The following is a 14,768-nucleotide window of genomic DNA, read 5'->3' on the forward strand; positions in this document are numbered from 1 at the left end:
CACCTTTCGCACATGCTCATGGTGTAAATACTCCGTCACGACTGGTTTCAAGCTGCCACCAGTGTAACAACCGGCTCCTAAAAAGGCAACCGTCTGGCCCCGGCAAGAGCTGTCCAGTGCCCGCTGCCCGGGCAGCAGCTCTGCAGCAGGCAGGGGCACGCTGGCTGAGCTATGCGTGTGCCAGGGGGCGTGCGCTCTGCGAGGAGAGGAGATACAGAGCAGGCAGGGATGCGTTGCTGCTTCGTGGAACTAAACGCTCATACAATTTAGGACACAATCGAAAACGAGGAAGATGAAGTTGAGGTCAGGGCCTTGGAAGTGGCCTGTATAAGGTCCTTAAAGACTTTCAGCGTCGAGTTAAATCTGCTCCTGAGAGCAGGGTAAGGGGCCAGGGTGGCCAGGTGGCTCTGTGAGAAAGGCCAGTGCAGGGACAGAGGTGGGATCGGTCTGCTGTCCTGGAGGACCAGGCTGGAGCTGGCTGAGCGTGGGGAGTTTAGTGGGGATGGGGCCCCAGAGGGAACTGGGGCTCCATCAGGCAGGGCCTGGCAGGCCCCCCAAAGGCCTTTTACTGTGAGTGACTCTGGCTTTTCTCATGCCCTAAGCTGTAGCCGCTGATGGTGCCATTTGACAGGGCTCGCTCTGCCTGCTCCGTGGAGGGACGGTGAGGTGGGTGGGAGTGGCAGAGGGAGGTTCGTCAGAAGGTTGCTGTAGAGATCCAAGTGAGAGATGATGGAGGCTCAGACCAGGGCAGGGGCAGCAAGAGGCCAGCTGTGCTGCTGGGCCTGCAGGTTGCGAGGGCCTCAGTCCCCTCGAGGAGCAGTGGGGGTGGAGGCTGATGGGTAAAGGGGAGGTGGGAGGTAGCGCACAGCAGTGAGCACACCCCCCGGAGAGGCTGGAAGCGAACGGAGCGTGGCGGGGGGGGGGGGGGGGGGGGGGGCGGCAGGGCTCTGGTGCGAGAGGGAGTTGGATTCTTAAGGTGAAGCCTGGGTGTGAACACCACCGCGGGCCCTGTCTGCGCCCCCATTTCCGCCTGTGTGACGAGGATTGGCTGCGGCAAGGCACAGTGCCTGCCCCTTCGGGGGTTAGCCATGGTGACAACAATGACGAGGGAAGATGGGACGACTGGGCGGGTGCACAGACCAGGGAGAGAGGCAGAGGAGGGCGTCGGGAGGCAGAGGCAGGTTGTGCTGGGAAGCACTTGTAGGTCAAGGGTGGGAGCTGCTCGTCCTCCATGTGCATTATGGGTGAGGCCTGGCCCCCTGGGGGGTGTAAAGGGCGAGGGGCGGGTTTGGGGAGGCTGCGGGAGAGCTGAAAGCCAGCCTGAGGTAGGGGCATGCCTGGGGACCACCGGCTGAGGCTGTGGGGGAGGGGAACACACAGGCTAAGGTCAGTGACTGGAGCCCCCTGGTGGACTTAGTAGGAAGGGTGATTGGCCATTTAAAGGTTCACGGAGAGAAGCCAGTGGGAGTGGAGGACAGAGGGCTCACGCCCCCCACCCGGCCGTCAGCGGGCAGGGTGGGACAATGGGGCTGGAGGGCTGGGCTGAGTGGGTGCCCGGCCAACACCCCCTGGGGGCTTTTTCAGACTGAGGAGCTGGGGCGGGGCAGGCGGGGAGAAGGCTCTGCCTGAGGACTTGCCTGCAGGAGGCAGCCACCCAGCCGGGCTGCAGGCCCCTCCCTTCCCCCTCGCCTCAGACAGTTTCACTTTTGTTTCCTGACCCAGGTCTTCTGCCGGCACAGCAGGTTTGGGGCGGCCCCAGCAGCCGGCAGTGTAAGTGAGGGTGTGGGTTGCCCATGTAGGGGGGTGCCAGGGAAGGCTGTGGGGGCAAGGGGAGCTGGTGGGGGTTGGACGGGGTAGGGTTGCACGGGGGCGGCTACCCTACCCGCTGGTCCCCGCCCAGGGTTGCGATGGCAGAGGAAGAGGAGGGGGGCGCGGCAGTGGAGCTCAGTGGGCTGCCCCCCGACGTCCCGGATGAGCTGCTCACGCTCTACTTTGAGAACCACCGACGCTCTGGGGGGGGCCCCGTGCTGAGCTGGCAGAGACTTGGCCTCGGAGGCGTGCTCACGTTCCAGGAGGCCGCAGGTGAGGGGCTGATGGAGAGGGCAGCCTGGGCACGGTGGGTGGGCCACCCGCCCTGACACACCACCCACCCCTGCCCGCAGACGCAGCTCGGGTCCTGGCCCAGAAGGAGCACGTGCTGCAGGGTGCCCGGCTGAGCCTGCGGCCAGCCCCGCCCCCCGCACCTGCCCGCCTGCTGCTCCTAGGACTGCCCCCTGGGACCACACCCGAGCGCCTGGAGCAGCACGTCCAGGCCCTGCTGCGTGCCACGGGGCACCTGGAGCAGACCTGCCATGCCCTGGCCAGTCCCCGACCAGACCGGGCCCTGGTCCAGCTGCCCAAGCCCCTCTCGGAGGCAGGTGAGAGATGGGACGGGGCAGGCGTGCCTGTAGGGGGGATGCACTGAGCCAACTTGCACCTTCCCCACAGAAGTCCGTGTGCTGGAGGAGCAGGCTCAGGCCCTGGACCTGGAGGGGTCCAAGGTCTCCCTGGCGCAGGTGCCCCAGGCCCGAGCGGTGCGCGTGGTGGGGGGCACTACCCCTGTGGACCTTCTGCTGCTGCAGCTGTACCTGGAGAATGAGCGCCGGAGTGGTGGGGGCCCCCTGGCGGGCCTGCGCAGCCTGCCAGGGCCCCTGGGCACCGTGGTCTCCTTCCAGCAGTGGCAGGGTGAGTGGGGCGAGGCACACCCGCCCACCCCTCTCATCCCTCAGACTGCTCATGGGCCTCCTGTCCTTCTCCCTTCCCTCAAGTGGCCGAGCGGGTGCTGCAGCAGGACCACCGGCTACAGGGCTCAGAGCTGAGCCTGGTCCCCCACTATGACGTCCTAGAGCCTGAGGACCTTGCTGCGGACGCCAGTGGAGGGGACCGCTCGGCCAAGTTGGGGTCTGGGGCCGCTGAGCATGCTTTTCTGGAGGCTGGAGAGCCAGCGAGGGCACTGGAGGGTGTGGGGACTGTGACCTTGGCCTCTAAGGAGGCACCAGGCCCATCAGAAGCCCCTGTAAGGACAGAGCCCATCGGGTCTCTGGGGCGGGCCGTGCCCGTCAGCTCGGGGCCTATGGGGTATTGGGGCCAGGAGGGGCTAGAGAGCCTAGGGCTCCCGGGGTCTTCAGGGCAGGCAGAGCCGGTCAGCTCCAGGCCTGTAGAGTCTCCGGGCCCAGTGAGCTCAGTGGAGACCGCCCTGGGGCCTCCAGAGCAGGTGGGATCTGGGGGCCTGGAGCCTGGGGGGGGCCCGGAGCCCGAGGGGCTGGTGGAGATGGTGCTGTCGATGGAGCCGGGCTCCATGCGCTTCATGCAGCTCTATCACGAGGACCTCCTTGCTGGCTTGGGCGACGTCGCCCTCTTCCCCCTTGAAGAGTCAGATATGACCGGCTTTCGAGTGAGTGACCTTTGCCGATTCCTCCCCGGTGGCCCCCTCTCCCCCTGGGTGCTCTAGGGACCTTTCTGGTGCCCTACACCTGTGAGCTGCCCCTCACCTCACCCCCTCGTCCCGCAGCTCTGTGGAGCCCTGGCCCCGTGCCAGGCCGCGGAGGAGTTTCTGCAGAGCCTGCTGGGCAGCATCAGCTACCACGTGCTGAGCCTGAGGCACCCGGGCAGCGCCAGGTTCCTGCTGGGCCCCGAGGGGCAGCACCTTCTCCGGGAGCTGGAGGCGCAGTTCCAGTGTGTCTTTGGGACGGAGCGCCTGGCCGGGGACGCCCTGGACACAGACCCCACAGAGGTGGAGTTGGAGCCTGCCCCGTCCCGCCCCTTCCTCACACCTCCGCCCGACGCCGCCTCCACCCTGCTCGGAGGCCAGGGAAGGGTGTGTGCTGGGGTCTCTAATGTTCTCCCCTGACAGGTGGACCCCACTGAAGCCCTGCAGGCCCCCCCTGGCCAATCCCACACTCGGTGGCCCCCAGACAGTACAGGCAGTGACCCGGAGAGCCTGAGCCTCGGTAGGGCTCCCTGGGACACCGGCACTTCCTATAGCCCTTTCTTGACCTCACCCTCTGCCTTGCTTTGCACGCCCACCTGTCTTGTGACCCCGTATCCACCAAGCACCTCATTTTCACCTGTTCCCCGACTCCTCCTATCCTTCAGCCCCACCTTGGCTGGTCTCGACCCCTCACCCAGTGCCTCTCCCTGTCCCCAGAGGAGGTCCGAGAGCTGCTGGCCACTCTGGAGGGCCTGGACGGGGAGGACTGGCTGCCCCTGGAGCTGGGGGAGGAGGAACCGGAGGAGCCGCCAGAGGAGGAGCCTGCACCCAGCGCTCAGGAGGAGCCCGTGGCCCCCAGCACCGGGGCCCCCGTGAGGCTGGAGGAGGAGGCCGCGCTGCAGCTGGCTCTCCACCGGTCCCTGGAGCCACAGGGCCGAGCGGCTGAGCAGGAGGAAGCGGCTGCGTTGCAGCAGGCGCTGGCCCTCTCCCTGCTGGAGCCGACCCCCCTGGAGGCCGAGGAGGAGCTCCTGGGCGGGGGCCCTGGTGGCCAGGCCCAGCTGGTGGTGCATGCGGACTTTGAGCAGGACATGGACGAGCTGGACCGGGCCCTCAGGGCTGCCCTGGAGGGGCACCTCCGGGAGGAGACGGTGGAGCTCTGCGGTCACTCGCTGCCCGCAGAGCTGCGCGCCCGCCTGGAGCAGCGCCACGGTGTGAGCGTGGCCCTTCACGATGACCACGCCGTCCTCCGTGGTTTTGGGGCCCAGCCCACCCGTGCAGCCCGCCACTTACGGGCACTCCTGGCTGGCCCCTGGGGTCAGAGTTCGCCCTATCCTTTGGAGGCTTCGAGCCCCACCGGTGAGTCTGCACCTGGGACAGGTGAGGGTGGGGAGGGCTAGCTCTCCGAACCCACCCATGCGCCGGGCATGGCCCAGACCTTCTTTCTCCCCCCGTGCCAGGGCCACGGCGGAGGCCGGAGGGGCCCCAGGGCAGGCTGGAGTGTCTGGCTGAGAACAGCCCCGAGTTCCAGGCGGTGGTGCAGGCCTTCTACGACACCCTGGACTCTGCCCACAGCAGGACCCGCATCGTCCGGGTGAGTCTAGTGTCGGTCTTGCCAGCCTCGTGGCCTCCTGGGCTCTCGGCACGGTTGTTGCCTTGCAGAGCCTGTGGGCTGTCATTTCTGCCGGTCAGGGTCAGTTGGCCAGGAGCTGCCCGGCGTGGGGCAGGCTGGGAGCTGTGGGAGGAGGGAAGAGCACCCGGCTCCTGGCACCATTCCCTGAGCACCTGGGTTGGGGGAGACAAGGGCATAGAGGCGGTGGGGGGAGGTGTCCCAGGCCCTGGCAGGCTGGAGCAGGCCCCTGCATTGCCAGCTACACCAGCGGCGCCATCTTGTGGCGCTTGTAAGGATGACTCACTCCACAGACGAGCGTGCGAGCGTGCGGTGCTGTTCTGGGTCTCTTCTGCCTCTCACAGTGGCTCCAGCAAGAAGAGGGCTGGCTGGCCCTGGCTGGTGTGGCTCCGTGGATAGAGCATCGGCCTGCGGACCGAAGGGTCCCGGGTTCGATGGCGGTCAAGGGCACATATCTTGGTTGCAGGCTCCTCCCCGGCCTGGGCCCTGGTTGGGGCTGGTGCAACCGATGTGTTTCTCTCCCATCGATATTTCTCTCTGTCTCTCCCTCTCTCTTCCACTCCCCCTAACAATCAATGGAGAAATACCCTCGGGTGAGGAGGGGTGAGGAGTAACCAAACAAAAAAAGAAGACGAGGGCTGGCTGCAGGGCCACCGCCTCCTCCTGTCGTGTTCCTTGCTCATTGAGGCGTCTCTGAGCGTAGGTGCGCCTCACAAAAGGCTGGGACGCCCGTGGGAGCCAGAGTGACACCCCAGGAGTGCAGGGAGGAGCGGCTGAGGAGGGGCTGGGCAGGGGTGGGTGTTGCAGGGGGGCGAGGCCCAGGACATCTGCATGGCCAGAAGGAAGGACAGGAGGAGGCCCTGCCGGGCTGGTCAGCTGGCAGGAGGGAGAAGGCAGGGCTGGAGCTGGAGCTGGGCTGGGGGAGGAAGGTTGACTGGGCGGGGAGGACACGGAGCTGGTCAGAGAGGCAGGGCCTCTGGCCTTCCCAGACCCGCCCTGTCAGTTGCCAACACCTGCTAACCTTCGGACCAGGTCCACTTCCTCCATTCTGCGCCTGGCAGCTGTCTCTGCGCGTTGGGAGGGGAGGGACACCCTGCTGGCTCCCTGCACATGTGGTCAGCTTTGTGCACTTGAGTCTCCCGGGCACCACCTGTGTGACTCTGGAGGATACCCTTGAGACTCTCCCCCCCGCCCCCCGCTCCCTTCCCCGCCTCTCACCTCCTCCATTGTCCACGGCACAGTGTGGTCGGTTACATCCGTGGTCGGCAAACTGCGGCTCGCGAGCCATATGCGGCTCTTTGGCCCCTTGAGTGTGGCTCTTCCACAAAATACCACGGCCTGGGCAAGTCTATTTTGAAGAAGTGGCGTTAGAAGAAGTTTAAGTTTAAACAATTTGGCTCTCAAAAGAAATTTCAATCGTTGTCCTGTTGCTATTTGGCTCTGTGGACTAATGAGTTTGCCGACCACTGGGTTACTTCATCTTTATTCTGTCATCGAGGCTGACAAATGAACGGCAGCGTCTATTCTGTAACCATCACAGAACCCCGTCCTCGGGCTGCAGGCTGATGGGTATATAGGGATAATGGGAAATGTACTTGCCATTGAGCCATAGCGCTCACGGAGAAACACCGTCCTCGTGGTGAGAACGGGACTGTGTGCGAGAGGATGGGCTGGGGTTCAAGGACGCGGCGGCTCTCCGCCGTCCTCACGCTCTCCGTTCTTCTCTGTGCTGTGCTTGGCGCTGAGGCGTGCTTTGTGCTCCTGGCGGCCCTCTTGCACGAATCCTTTCTTCTGTCCAGTAGAAGTATCTCCTTGAGTGGGTACTAACCATCTTTTAAAAATTAACTTTGAGAGAGACACAGGAAGAGAGAGAGAGAGAGACCTTGGTTTGTTGTTCCACTTGTTCGTGCATTTCTTGGTTGATTCTTGTATGTGCCCAGACCGGGGGAGGGGGGCGGGGGGGGGGGCGGCAGCGGAGGAGGGGATCGAACCCACAACCTTGGTGGATTGGGACGAGTCTCTAACCAACTGAGCTACCAGCCAGGGCCTGGTAGTGACCATCTTGAACTTTTTTTTTTTTTTAATATATTTTATTGATTTTTTACAGAGAGGAAGAGAGAGGGATAGAGAGTTAGAAACATCGATGAGAGAGAAACATCGATCAGCTGCCTCTTGCACAACCCCTACTGGGGATGTGCCCGCAATCAAGGTACATGCCCTTGACCGGAATCGAACCCGGGACCTTTCAGTCCGCAGGCCGATGCTCTATCCACTGAGCCAAACCGGTTTCGGCCATCTTGAACTTTTAAATTTTGTTTGCCTTTTACAATTAGAGGTAATTTGCAACTATAATTTGATATTGATGCCAAGTATTCTCTTTTAAACAAAAGTTATATTTGTGTGTTTTTAAAATTATTATTATTTTAAAATATATTTTATTGATATTTTTACAGAGAGGAAGGGAGAGGGATAGAGAGTTAGAAACATCGATGAGAGAGAAACATCCATCAGCTGCCTCCTGCACCCGCCCTACTGGAGATGTGCCCGAAACCAAGGTACATGCCCCTGACCAGGATTGAACCTGGGACCCTTCAGTCTGCAGGCTGACGCTCTATCCACTGAGCCAAACCGGTTAGGGCGTATTTGTGTGTTTTTTTAAAACACTTCTGTTCACTTATATGAGCACAGCTGGTTCTGCCTATGTTAATGTGCCCTGATTTTGTCCTCACCAATAACAGCTTGGCTGCATGTAGTGTTCAGGATCAGAATATGTCTTCTTTCCAGGAATCTTGGGAAAACATTACTCTTTTTCTTTAAAAATGTTTGCTCTTGGAAAGTTTAAAAAAAAAATCTCTCTTCGGTTTCTTAGCACCCGGTATCGGCGGGGAGGCGCCGTGTGAGGATGGGAGACGTTTTCCATCCGTGCGTTGACGGTGGTGTGGGTGTGGCCATTAGTGGTCTTTCGCGTTGGAGGTTGACACTCTCTGGCAGGGACGTGTCCTTGTCATCTCCTGGGTCCTTCCCACCCGGAGACGCCGCCTTCAGCTCGGGGGCACTGCCTTGCGTGAGCACCTCCGTGCTCCTGTCACCTGCTGTCCTCTTCCTGCGCGTTTCCCTTCGCCCAGGCCGCAGCCTCCTCCCTCACGGGTCCGCACAGGCTCCGCTCTTTTCTCTAGCTCTGCACGCGGAGTCCCTCCTTAACTCCATCTCCAGGATCTGATTACCTGGCCTCCCCACTAGATTTCGTTCAGCAATTTCTTTTATTTTTTTTTCGTTCCGCAATTTCATTCCTTAAAAGATTTTACTCTATTTTTTAAAATATATTTTTATTGATTTCAGAGAGGAAGGGAGAGGGAGAGATAGAAACGTCAATGATGAGAGAAGTCATTGATTGGCTGCCTCCTGCATGGCACCCCCACTGGGGATCAAGCCCGAAACCCAGGCATGTGCCCTTGACTGGAATCAAACCTGGGACCCTACAGTCTGCAGGCCAACGCTCTACCCACTGAGCCAAACCAGCTGGGGCTCTTTAAAATATTTTTAAAATTTTTATTTTTCCAGTTTGTCCCTGTGGATAGAGCATCGGCCTGCGGACCAAAGGGTCCCGGGTTCAATTCCGGTCAAGCGCATGTACCCTGGGTTGCAGACCGGGGTGCGTGCAGGAGGCAACCAATCGATGTGTTTCTCTCACATTGATGTTTCTCTCTGTCTTTCCCTCTCTCTTCCACTCGCTCTAAAAAAAGATCAATGGGAAAATATCCTTGGGTGAGGATTAAAAAATTTCTTTTTCGGTTAATAGTTCCATTCCTAACGTAAGAACTCGCTAGTTTTCAGAGCACTTCTTTCCACGTTCACTAGCTTTGTTTTGCGGATCTACTATTCTTTTGCATCGCCTGCAGAGCCTACTCAGAATTTCCTTAGAAACTCTGTGTGGGTCCCCACAGCTCGCCCATGGCTGGCTGTGTGACTGGTCGCCTGGTCTTCCCAGCACCCAGAGGCCCAGGGGTGTCTCTTGGTGTTGGGGGTGAAGTCCTGCGCGCAGGGGAGGTACCTGGCTCAGCTCCTCTCCGCAGAGGCCTGTCGGTGGTGCCAAGGGCTGGTGGGTGGCAGGGCCTCCCTGGAAGGTTGGCCCCGTGGTCTCCCCAGACCCTGACCTCCTCCAACACAGGGCTCTTTTTATTTATTATTTAAAAAATATATACATTATTGATTTTTTACAGAGAGGAAGGGAGAGGGATAGAGAGTTAGAAACATCAATGAGAGAAACATCGATCAGCTGCCTCCTGCCACCCCCTACTGGGGATGTGCCCGCAACCAAGGTACATGCCCTTGACCGGAATCGAACCTGGGACCCTTGAGTCCGCAGGCCGACGCTCCATCCACTGAGCCAAACCAGTTAGGGCTTTAAAAAAATACATTCTTTTATTGACTTCAGTGAGGAAAGGAGAGGGAGAGACAGAAACGTCAGTGATGAGAGAGACTCATGGACCGACTGCCTCCTGCACGCCCCACACTGGGGATGGAGCCCACACCCTGGGCATGCGCCCTGACCGGGAGTCAAACCAGGACCTCCTGGTTCACAGGTGGACGCTCCTCCACTGAGTCACGCCGGCTGGGCCAACACAGGGCTCCTGGTTTCCCGCCCCAGCGCGGTCCCTTTGGCCCAGAGGGTCGGGAAGGTCTCCAACTGACGCTGTGGCCGCCTGGCAGGTGGAGCGCGTGCGGCACCCGCTGCTGCAGCAGCAGTACGAGCTGCACCGAGAGCGCCTGGAGCAGCGCTGCGAGCAGCGGCCGGTGGAGCACGTCCTGTACCACGGCACGTCGGTGCCCGCTGTCCCCGAAATCTGTGCCTACGGCTTCAACCGCAGCTTCTGCGGCCGCAATGGTGAGCCCGCGGGAAGCTGGGTGCCGCGGGGGCGTGGGCTCTGTGGCCCCGGGGCCCTAACCCCAGCCATTTGGCCCGCAGGCACGCTCTACGGGCAGGGTGTCTACTTCGCCAAGCGCGCCTCCCTCTCCGTGCAAGACCGCTACTCGCCCCCGGACGCCGAGGGCCACAAGGCCGTGTTTGTGGCGCGGGTGCTGACCGGGGACTACGGGCAGGGCCATCGCCAGCTGCGGGCGCCCCCTCTGCGCGCCCCGGGCCACGGGCTCCTGCGTTACGACAGCGCCGTGGACTGCCTCCGCCAGCCCAGCATCTTTGTCATCTTTCACGACACCCAGGCGCTGCCCACCCACCTCATCACGTGCGAGCACATACCCCGGGCTCCCCTTCCGGACCCCTCTGGGCTCTCGGGCCACTCCCCGGATTCCTAACCCCAGCGGTCCCTCTCGGCTCTGTCTCTGGCGGCCCGTCTTTGGCCTCCTGCTCTCCCCAGGCCCCAGCTGCACACAGCCTTACAGATCGACTGTCCGAGCCCCCCTGCCCCCTTTCCCCCCTCCCCCGCCTCCTGTCGAGGTGCGGGGACCAGGGGAGCAGCGAGGAGGGCTGGGGCGGGTCCCTTCAGGGGCGCGCCCAGCCACCAGGGGTCAGCAGAGCCCAGGAGGAGGGCTGACGGCGACACCCTCCGCCGAGGCCACACCTCGCTTAAGCGCGACTCTGTTATTTGAATAAACGTGGAACCAGGCGGAGGGACCTGCTGGAGCAACTAGTCCGTCCGACCTCATTGGAAGGGCGGGAGGGACCTCCGCGTGGTGAGAGGCAGGGGCGGCGTGGGGGTGGGGGTGAGGCAGGCCCGCTGCTTCTCTGGGGCGGTCCAGGGCGCGCACCCCACGTCGCCTTAGTGTCACGCACGCGCCCCCAGCAACGGACCGGCCCACCCCGTGTGCGGGGGGAGGTGGCCGTGCCTGGCGATAGGGGCGCCGCCCAGGCCGAGCCGCACTCGTGTTCCAGTCCCACCGCCTCCGTGGGCTCCCAGCCCCACGCGCACTTGGGCGCCCCATTGCACAGGCGGCGTTCGGTTGGGAGCCTGGGCGGGGCTCCGGGCTCGCCCCGCCCGCGCCGCCTCCGCGACTCTCCGGGTCCAGCAGTCTGGCTGCGGCGGCCGAGCCTCGCTGAGCTGAGCCACCAGGCACGTATGACCGGGTCCGAGGCAGAGGCGCGCGGCTCACGGGAGCCTGGGGCGGGGTGGGGGCTCTCCGGCCTCAGAACTAGGAGCTGCGTCCCGGAACTAGGGGCTACGTGGCGGCCCATCCTCCCTCGGGAGGACTCCACCTCTGCGCCCCGAGACTGCGGAACTGGTCGGGCGGTGCCCAGGGTGTGGACAGGAAAGATTGTTGGGGCGGCTCGGCTGACCCCGGGGCGCCGGGCCGGGGGCTGGAGCACAGGCGGCCGGCGGAGGAGCTGGGAGAGGCGGGGCGGAGTGGCCCCCCCGGCCGGTGCCCCTGTCTCCTCCCCATACCTTAGCCCGAGGGCCGAGGCACAGAGCCCACATTGTGCCCCCACGCCACCCCACCCCCGCGGGAACAGAGCCCCATTCACCTCTCGCACGCCAGCGCTCTTGGGGTCGGGGAGCTGAAGAGTGCACGCGTGGGTGTGCGTGCGCTCGGGCAGCGCCGGCGGTGCGGGTGCGGGTGCGCGTGCACTCGGGTGGGCGCCGAGCGGCTCCCTCCCAGCCCCGCCGCAGCCCGCAGCCAGCTCCGGGGCCCACGCCGCTGCGGCTCCGGCTATTTATAGGAGTTCACTGCGGAGACGCGTGCGGGGCGGGCGGTGGGGCCTTGGGGAGTCCTAGAGGCTGAGACCGCTTGGAGACGGCGTCCTTGTCCAGGGGATGGGGTCGGGCCTGGAGGGGAGGGGCAGCGGTCAGTGCTTCCGGATGGCCTGGTTTTCCTGGTGGTCAGAGGCTTAAAGGAGACAGGGGTCAGGTGGGGGGGCGGGTTGTGGGCGTGGGGTGGCCGGTGTGTGAGTGATGCGGTGGAGGGCGGGGTCAGTGTCCAAGTGGAGGTAATCACACCCCCCCCCCCGCCGTTGGTCAGGGTCAAGGGTAGGGTCAGTGTCCTCTGATGTGGCGAGCCCATGGGTGACAGCACAGAGGGGTCAGCATTTGGGTGACTGAGGGGGACAGCCATGCGGGGAGTCACTGTCCTAGTGATGGCCTGGACGCAGTGAGGTCAGTGCTGGGGAGCGGTCACTGTGTGGTGTCCTAGGGGTGAGCTGGAGGGGGTGGGGCCAGCCGTGGGTGGAGAAGGTGGGGGTCGGTGTGTGATGAGGTGGGACACGGGGGGCGGGTCCGTGTCCAGGGGAGAGGGTGGATGGGGTGGGGCCAGTGTCTAGGTTAAGAAGGTGCCGGTCAGTGTGCAGTGCCCCCAGCGTGACCCCTCCTGCTCCCTCTCCGCAGGCCATGTCGGGGGAGGACGTTGAGGTGCGGACGGCGGCCGAGGATGGCTCCTCCAGCGGAGGCAGCGGCTCCCCCAGCCCCGGGGACACCCTGCCCTGGAACCTGGGCAAGACGCAGCGGAGCCGGCGGAGCGGAGGCGGCTCGGCGGGCAACGGCAGCGTCCTGGACCCGGCTGAGCGGGCAGTCATCCGGATCGCAGGTAACGCGCCGGGCCTCGTCCTCCCGTTTCTAAGTGCTGGCTGGTTGCCCGAGCCGCTGCCCAGAGCTGCGCGGCGCTGCGTGCAGGTGTGGGGGCTGGAAGGACAGGTGAGAGGTCTGCGGGTCGGAGAGGCCCCCGCGTCCCCGCGATTGCAGGCAGCACAGCGCCACCTCCTGGCCGCACCCGGTCTCCGCACCAGGCCTGAGGTTAAGTTCCCTGCGCGGCGCCATCACAGGCCTCCCGACCCAGCCCAGCGCCCCAATGTCCTGAGGACGCTTTCTGGGGTTCCTGGGGCAGAGCTGCCTCCCAGGCCCCCGGGCCTTGGCCGCCCCCATGAGGGGCGGTGGAGGCACGTCCTCAGGACCGGAGGGTGCCCTCCCTGAGTCAGCGCCTGGCCTGGCTCTCCAGGTGTGGTTCTGGGGAGGAGGGGGGGAAAGCCAGGCGGAGAGGCCTCCAGGGCTGGCAGCTGGACAGGGGCCCCTCCCTTGGGGAAGTGGTGACCTCGTTCTGGACACCCCCAGGGTGTGCTGGGCACGGAGGAGCCCGTGGAGGGTCGCTCTGCCAGACTGTGGAGTCCTGACCCCACCCACCATTCGGACCCGGATGAGGATGAGGCGTTTGGAGGGCAGGGCTGGCTCTGAGGGGCCTGAGAGGGTGGCCTGAGGCGGGTGGGGGAGAGGCTGGGTGGCCAGCTGCTGAGCAGGGATGGTGTGGGCAGCAAGGGACTTTGGGGGTGGGAGCACAGAGGAGCAGGACAGGGTGGGGGCTGGCCACCCCCCCCCATCCCCAGGGGCAGGTGTGAAGGGGACCCATGACCTGACAGGTGTTTTTCAGGCGTCACATATGGCTGGTGAGCTCAGTGGATAGAGTGTCAGCCTGTGGACTTAAGGGTCCCGGGTTCGATTCCGGTCAAGGGCATGTACCTTGGTTGCGGGCACATCCCCAGTAGGGGGTGTGCAGGAGGCAGCTGATCCATGTTTCTCTCTCATCGATGTTTTTAACTCTCTATCCCTCTCCTTTCCTCTCTGTAAAAAAATCAATAAAATATATATTTTTAAAAAGTGGTCCTTGCCCTGGCTGGTGAGCTCAGTGGTCAGAGACCTGCCCACGGAAGGGTCACAGGTTGGGTTCCCAGCCGAGGGCACGGACCTGGGTTGAAGGGTTGAAGGGTCCATCCTGGCCTCAGAGGCAACCAACCCAAGTTTCTCTCTTTCCGCCTCCCTCTCCCTTCCCCCCTCCTTTCCACTCTCTGAAAAAGAAATCAGTGGAAGTGTCCTCGGGGTGAGGATTGACAACAACCAAAAACAGAGGCCCTTTTTCCCCAAAGAAGGCGGATCGGGAATGTCCTTCCCTGTGGGCTCCGGCCACTCAGCAGCCAGGGCTGGGTGGGGCCGCGGGCATCGCCTGCTGATGTTCTTAGCATTGACTCCCAGAGCGGGCGTTTGAGGAATAAGCCAGGGGCATCTCAGAAAGCCGGGCGCCTGCCAGTGTGGAGAGAAGGGTCTGTGCCAGTTTGACGGGTGGGAAAGAATGCCTCTTATTGGTACCAAGCATTTTATTCCTTCTAAAAATTCCCTATTTCAGTCCTTTTGTATTACATAAAGTTTGTTTTTATGGTAATCTCCTTAACTTTTTTTTTTTTGGGGGGGGAGATATTTACTTTCCTGTTGCTGTTTTTTCCCCTTTTTAAATTAAACTTATTGAGGCGACGTTGGTTAATGGGATCATATAGGTTTCAGTGTGGGTTTCTGTTACACGATCTGTTCTTAATTTTTTATCCTTTTTTGTACTTAATTAAAAAAAAAAATACTAGGTGTACCGGTTAATAATGTGGGCTTTTTCAATAGATAGAGTTACACATAGGTTGATATATATGCGATGTGATATGTATGCTATTTTGTTGGGTTGCTCCTTCAGACGACCACTTGTTCCGATCGACGGCACATGCGCTTTCTGAGCAGCACTTCAAGACGTAGGAAGAAGTGGAAAATTGGGTCTCTGAATGGTCTGCCTCAAAACAAGAACAGTCCTATTGGGACGGTATTCATCAATTACCTGAAAGATGGGGGAATGTGTAGCTAGCGATGGACATTGCTTTGAATAAAGCACTTTGGATGTTTCTCTTGAAATTATCGTGTT

At 62.1% G+C, this 14,768-nt stretch overlaps 2 protein-coding genes across 2 annotated transcripts in view; both read left to right on the forward strand.

The window, feature by feature from the left end:
* The first annotated feature begins 1,723 nt into the window (after positions 1 to 1,723).
* Positions 1,724 to 10,492, forward strand: PARP10 (poly(ADP-ribose) polymerase family member 10). The gene is made up of 11 exons (XM_008159746.3): positions 1,724 to 1,770; positions 1,901 to 2,082; positions 2,163 to 2,417; positions 2,488 to 2,724; positions 2,808 to 3,433; positions 3,551 to 3,772; positions 3,893 to 3,989; positions 4,187 to 4,825; positions 4,927 to 5,060; positions 9,807 to 9,981; positions 10,063 to 10,492. Exons 2-11 carry the CDS (start codon positions 1,908 to 1,910, stop codon positions 10,407 to 10,409), a joined length of 2,907 nt encoding a protein of 968 aa, XP_008157968.2. The 5' UTR covers positions 1,724 to 1,770; positions 1,901 to 1,907; the 3' UTR covers positions 10,410 to 10,492.
* Positions 10,493 to 11,021: 529 nt separating this feature from the next.
* The window catches only part of PLEC (plectin), a 56,683-nt gene continuing 52,936 nt past the window's right edge, over positions 11,022 to 14,768 (forward strand). Inside the window, exons 1-2 of the mRNA XM_054708567.1 lie at positions 11,022 to 11,164; positions 12,431 to 12,629. Of these exons, the coding sequence (XP_054564542.1) occupies positions 12,434 to 12,629 (196 nt within the window). The 5' untranslated portion in view covers positions 11,022 to 11,164; positions 12,431 to 12,433. The remainder of the gene's footprint in view (positions 11,165 to 12,430; positions 12,630 to 14,768) is intronic.

This window comes from Eptesicus fuscus, chromosome 19, assembly GCF_027574615.1.
Source record: "Eptesicus fuscus isolate TK198812 chromosome 19, DD_ASM_mEF_20220401, whole genome shotgun sequence".
NCBI classification, from domain to species: domain Eukaryota; kingdom Metazoa; phylum Chordata; class Mammalia; order Chiroptera; family Vespertilionidae; genus Eptesicus; species Eptesicus fuscus.

Bases quoted from the DNA above. Each gene is read 5' to 3' on its own strand.
- PARP10 (XM_008159746.3), top strand. From the start codon at position 1,908: ATGGCAGAGGAAGAGGAGGGGGGCGCGGCAGTGGAGCTCAGTGGGCTG. The intron at 2,083-2,162 runs GTGAGGGGCTGA...CCCTGCCCGCAG, and splicing joins CACGTTCCAGGAGGCCGCAG to ACGCAGCTCGGGTCCTGGCC. The intron at 3,773-3,892 runs GTGGAGTTGGAG...CTCCCCTGACAG, and splicing joins TGGACACAGACCCCACAGAG to GTGGACCCCACTGAAGCCCT.